This window comes from Crotalus tigris, unplaced genomic scaffold (assembly GCF_016545835.1).
Source record: "Crotalus tigris isolate CLP2741 ecotype Arizona unplaced genomic scaffold, ASM1654583v1 scf7180000019244.426175, whole genome shotgun sequence".
Lineage (NCBI taxonomy): Eukaryota > Metazoa > Chordata > Lepidosauria > Squamata > Viperidae > Crotalus > Crotalus tigris.
In genome coordinates this window covers 322,270-328,269 of record NW_024097452.1, presented here as the reverse complement: position 1 = coordinate 328,269, position 6,000 = coordinate 322,270, and the positions used below count along the sequence as shown (strand labels likewise).

Sequence of the window (6,000 nt, the reverse complement as noted above, 5' to 3'; positions counted from 1 at the left end):
CAGTAAATGATCTTATAGATGATATGTGCCAGCACGTAGGATCATGGTCATTTCCACTTGGAGAAAAATTCTAAGATCAGACTGCACGTATTGTATCCAGCCAAATTCAGCCTACCTGTAAGGACCCACCTCACTTTGCATCTTAAGAAACTCTTGGAATAGTTCTTCCAACAGGCATCCTTTATTAAGAGAAAATGGTTGCAGGTGTTCTAGACAGGACTTGGGGTCCAAGCTCTCCCATTCAAGGTTTTAAGGGGTTCCCCAGTAGCCCCACCCAATCACCCCCTTCTTCCAGTGACAGTCTCAGGCATTACACTCCCACCCCCTTTTCCTTACTGCCGGCGGGAGGGAGACTTAAGAGAGGAGTACATGAAAGGTAATAGCCCCATTGTTATGGTTAGTCCTTTTGGTGATATCCACATCCAGTCCCTTTGAAGTGTACTGAAGGAAGTGAGGGCCATAAAGCCCCTTTGTTCACCCCCTTCCCTTCATTGTATGACAGAATCCAGAGAAGGCAGAAATGGGGTTTTCTATAGTTGATAACTAGAGATGAAATATAATTGGATTCTGACACTACCATTATACTATGGACACTTGATGGTATTTTGATGAACAGTAATAGTGGATGAACTTTTTAATTGTGATGGATATAAATCAATCTGTTGGTGCCATAGGGCATACTCTGGAAAAACTGAATGGCTTGTTTGGAAAGGACTTATTTTTTTAAAAGCATAATGTTTTTTTTAAAAATTATCTGTTAGATCATTTAAATCTTCATGGCTAAAGATGAACCTGAACCTGAGCCAGTTCATGACTAGAACTACACTGAACCACTACACTACAATGAAAACTGAAAAATACAGTAAGTGAACCAGAAGACTTTATCCATCTTCTCAAAGCAAACCACATGCTTTCCCCCATCCACTCACTATTCTTATATCAAACATAAAATTAAAGTAACAAACATAATTAATAGGTAAATTAAAACAATTCATGTGACAAATTAAATCCCTTTAAAAAATAGCACAACTTCTTTAATTAAAATATTAGTGAAACCTGGCTTTCATTAGCTTTTGATATGAAAGTACCTGTCTTGGTGTAGCTGTTTGTCTTGAAACCTATTGACCCAAGATTTGAATAGGTCACTGCATTTACAGATATTTTTGCAGCACTGAAAAATGCCCTACATCATTTATGTTATGCAAAATTAACCTCAATACAAGTCGCTAATACAGTAAAGTGTGCAGAATAATTAGTACAAAGCAAAAAAAACCCCAAAACTTAAACTTATAGTGCTCTGAAACCAATACTCGGAACAGCACTAGAAGATAGCCTACGAGATGGCGGTACAATATAATAACACCACTAATAGCAATTATTTGAAATGAACAAGAGTGGTTTTTTTTTAAATCATTTATGGCCTGGATTCTTTATCCACAAACTGGAGCACCACCACAGATATTTTTGTAAAATATGACCGGTGCTAAAACATTTCTGGAATGGATAGAAGAGTGTAAGAATATTTCTGGGAAGAAGGAATATTCTGTTTTAAACTTGAAACAACTATTATTACAGTGCAAAATATTTTGAATACAAATCACCTCACATAGCCCCAGTATGTGCAATCTTTTATGATGGTCATTTTGGTAGTAAATGGAAGCAAGGAATGATGAAGCCTGAAATCTCAAAGAAAAACAATGAAACATCAAATGTCAGCATAAATCACAAATTTATTAATTCTTAAATATATCTGTCAGTTCTTTACCATTATGGCAGGAGATATATATCTATATATCTATATCAATATATCAATATATAGATACACGCGCGCACACACACACACATATGTACATATATATGCATACACACATATATATGTGTACACACAGAGACATATATGTATAAACACACAAATACCTATACACTGTCTCATAGTAAACTGCAGTGTATTAAAATGGCAAAAATTAGATGTATAATTCAGGTGGAGTGCAGAGAACTAACTCACATTGTATTTCTCACATCTCAGTGTGGAAGACAGACGATCTAGAATAATATGGCATCACTGCATGCTATGGTAAAAGAGTAAAAAAAAATCTATGCCATATTTCTATAACGTAAAAATACATTAATGCCACCTAAATCTGCTTCACAAAAGAAATTTATTAATAAAAATTATGCATGAGGCCATTATCTTTTCACAGATCCCACTAGCAGATTAATATGGCTTAAGACAATTACTGATGATTGTTCTCAATACTTCTGTGGGTTGAAAGTATATAATAACTATCATCAGAAAAGCTTAAATTTTTCTAACATAATGTTTACAATATCAAGGTATAAAGAATAAGATCCACTTTTGATTAATAATCAGTATAGAGAAATGAAAGTTATACAAATTGGGACTTTTTTTCCTCTGTCTTTAAAAATTTTCAAGCTGTTATAAGTTGTAAATTTTTATTTACCAAAAAGAATATTAATCAAAATATCATGCGCTATACAGTGTTACGAAAATTGATTGCCCCACTTAATGAAAGAAAAATATTTTAATAAGAAAGAAAAGTATTAATACATTTTTTTAAGAAAAACTGAAATAGAAGGAGCAGTACTTTTGGAAATATAATTTTATATTTATATAAGAAAAGCAAACAAACATCCAAATAATGTGTTCAACTGCTTGTTTTGCAGGTATACATGCAGTAATAGACATTTGAGGGACTTTGACATGTAGGAAAATGAAGAAATTAATAAATCTACAATTACTGTTTTATTTCAGACTTTCAAGGCTGTCAACAAGCCATGAAAAATGGATAAATTACTGTTAAATTTGACAACATTATTAGAAAACAGGTGTTTCCTGGTAATAAATTGATACAAAGAAAATTTAGACTTCTGATACTAAGCTTTTAAGACCTAATTGTTCTAGATTGCTACACATCTTATTAGAATATCAGTTAAAAAATCCTCTACATCTTGCTTTAATAAATGTACTGTACATCCAAAAAATGATTAAGAAAAGTTTTATTTTACCCATAAGCTATATCATCAGAAGCTACATTGAATCTGTTTACTGTTTGGCTTCTGAAAGCTAAAAATGCTGTTTTTTTTCCTCAAAATGATGCTGAATAAGCAATTAGAAAAGAAAGAAAAAACTATTTGCCGTTACATTTCCTGAACAAATGACTGCAGTGACAAATTATTCTTGTTAAAGTCAAATCTGTAAATTTTCTCCTTTTTTCTTCTTCTTCCAGTTATACATAGTGAATCCTAGCAAAGGCAGCTTCCCAAGATCTCAAACCAAAATGCTTTGGTCTAAGTCACTATGTCTACCATACATCTTACATTAAAGATGCTGTTTGTAGGAATTTTATTAATCCTTCTATGACACAAGGATTAGGCAACAACCTTTAAAAACAAATGACTCAGAAAAGAATAAAAATTAAAACAAAGTTAATTATTTTTAACCTTTGTTTTTATAGGGTGCACATGCAGATGATATTTGTATTTTGGCTGGAGATGTATAGTCTGAATATACTCTCACATTTCAATTTTTCCCTTTATACTTTATTCTTGTACCTCTCTTTCCAACTGCCATGAAACATTTCCTTCAGTGAAGGGTAAACAAAAGCTATCAATGGAATATACAACAAAATGATGCAATCACTTGAAGAAACTTCACAGCTTCATGCACTCGGAGAACATGCATGAAGAGAGCCAAGGGATGGCCCAGGGGAGCCAACCAAGTGCGGAGTGCGCGGACACAAAGTGGGTGGCACTGACATTAGCTAAAAGACAACAAGCAGAGAGGGGGGGGAGGGAGGGAGAGAAAGGGGAAAAAAGGAATGAATTATTAATTCATTAATTATTTTGTGCTAAATCTAGGGAATATTTTTCAAACAAACTTATTTTTATTGTTCATTAAAAAGACCCAAACAAATCAAATGTCAAACCTATTTTCTTCTTCACATATTAATATTGAGTATAAATATTTATATTCAAATACTTATATTATTTTTTAAAAAAATAAGGAAAACTGATTTAAGTTTGTACAAGAGGATTTTTTTGCACCTTGCTATTAACAATTATTGGGTAATAATCTACATCATATTCAGACAACCGATTCAATTCTATTGATACTGGTGTTGTGATTTCTGTATGAACATTAGAGTATTATAAACCCACTACTTCTTGATTGTAATGAAGGAAATTAAAAACATGTGAACAGAGGTTAAATCCTTCCTGAACATTATTTAGCAAGCCAGGAATGAACATGAAGGTCACTCAACAGAAGACAGAATACTGTACTCTAATCAAGACTCCCTATGCTCAGACACCACATTCTGAAATTGTTGCATAGTTTTGAACCTCAATTGATCTTTGAAAACTTTTTTCTTATTTCTGGTACTTTTTGGCAATACATCTGGAGATTTGGTTTGAAGGGTTATGTCATGCTAAATCATTTTTAGTCTGAAGCTATGAAACAGATGGAGCTCTCAGATTTTTATTCATTTGTTGACACAATACGTAATAATTTGTGGTTATTTCCACAGCCAAATTAATATCACAACATTCATCTGTTACAGCCTAGTCAACTCAAATCTGTTCTTGAATCTGTGACTGTTCATTGAAGCAAATTCTAAGAAATAATCTGTCATCTTTCCCAAAGCTGATTTGATAAATATAAGAAAGATACAAAGTGAAAATTATTCTTGTGATCTTTTTTGCTTGGCTACATCCAATATGCCCCTAATTCCATTAATTCCCACTGTCTCAGTATGGTTTATTTTATGCAAAATGGCACTGAATACTTATTCATGCTTTGCAAATATACCATATTTTATTACAATCTATTTATTTTAATTCTTTAATGTTGTGAGTTGCTAAGGGCAGAGCTCTACTGAAAAATAATATGCAAATCACTGGTGATGTAAATATGGGGCTTTATTTATTTGACAGTATTTTTATACTGCCCCAACTGATACAGATGCTGTGTGGTGTAAAATAAATCGCTTCAAATTCTCAGAGATGATTAGTTTGAGTAGAATTGGCAAAGAAAAACGTGGAATGAGAAAAATACAAAAGATAAAATGGATGCAATGATGCAACAAAGGTCTAAACCTAGTTATGTAGAAAAGTTGCAATGAGGGGACACAGATCCATTACTCACTTGATAGGGACGGTTGGTGATCCTGAACGGTGAAAGTGAACATTTTGCCATTTTCCATCCCGGCGGTGCCAAACCCGTGTCTCTTCTGACTGCATCGTTTTTGGCATTCCACTTCCATCCATATATTGAGTCAGTCGGATATATGCAATGCAGGCAGCATCATCCCCTACCAGGTGGACATGGGGATTCAGGATAATGGTGTGGACTGGCTTGTTGCTCTTAGACAAAGCTATGGAAGGAAAGACATATTATATCTAAACCCTTCATGCACAAAACAGTTGCACTCCAGATCATCAGATCCCTCTTAGGATCAAAGAAAAAGAAATTCTGAGCAGCCACCGATAAACTCATCTAAAATTCTAAGGATTGTGTTCACAGAGTAAAAGCATCAATGAATATATCACACGGCAATGTATGTTTATTGGCACAGGAGATCTTAATTACATAGTGAGTAGTTAAAAACATTAATTCTTGACCAAATTAGGTGAGGATCAAAATTGGATCTATGACATTTTAAATATTGTCCACCTGTTGCAGCCTAAAACATTCCTCACGTGCTCTGAACAGGGGTATTTTTGTTGTGAAATATGCCATTACTGGGTCAAATTATAAATTATTCTGCTGAATGAGTCTGCAGTTCCTGCCATCTTATTTATTTATGGTTTTGTTTTTCTCCTTTAGAGAGATTGGTATAGACTTAAAACTTATCAAAAAAATAAAATCCAAAGTTATTTTCTAGGACACTTACATACAGTAATAGCAAATAGGTTTCAACTTTAGGGCTCTGAAATGCCAAACATCTGGTGACTACCATTATGAAGCTGGGTTCCCCTCCC

General features: G+C 33.6%; 1 protein-coding gene across 9 annotated transcripts in view; it reads right to left on the bottom strand.

The window, feature by feature from the left end:
* Positions 1-1,712: 1,712 nt before the first annotated feature.
* CAMK2D (calcium/calmodulin dependent protein kinase II delta) overlaps positions 1,713-6,000 on the bottom strand; it is a 162,209-nt gene continuing 157,921 nt past the window's right edge. For 8 of the 9 annotated variants that reach the window (XM_039361275.1, XM_039361276.1, XM_039361279.1 and 5 more), the window contains 2 exons: positions 5,165-5,393; positions 1,713-3,782 (listed from right to left, as the gene is read on the bottom strand). In XM_039361275.1, coding sequence (XP_039217209.1) covers positions 3,779-3,782; positions 5,165-5,393 — 233 coding nt within the window. In that variant the 3' untranslated portion in view covers positions 1,713-3,778. Of the gene's footprint in view, positions 3,783-5,160; positions 5,394-6,000 lie in introns of those variants that run through there. The other variant, XM_039361287.1, reaches the window with a different exon arrangement.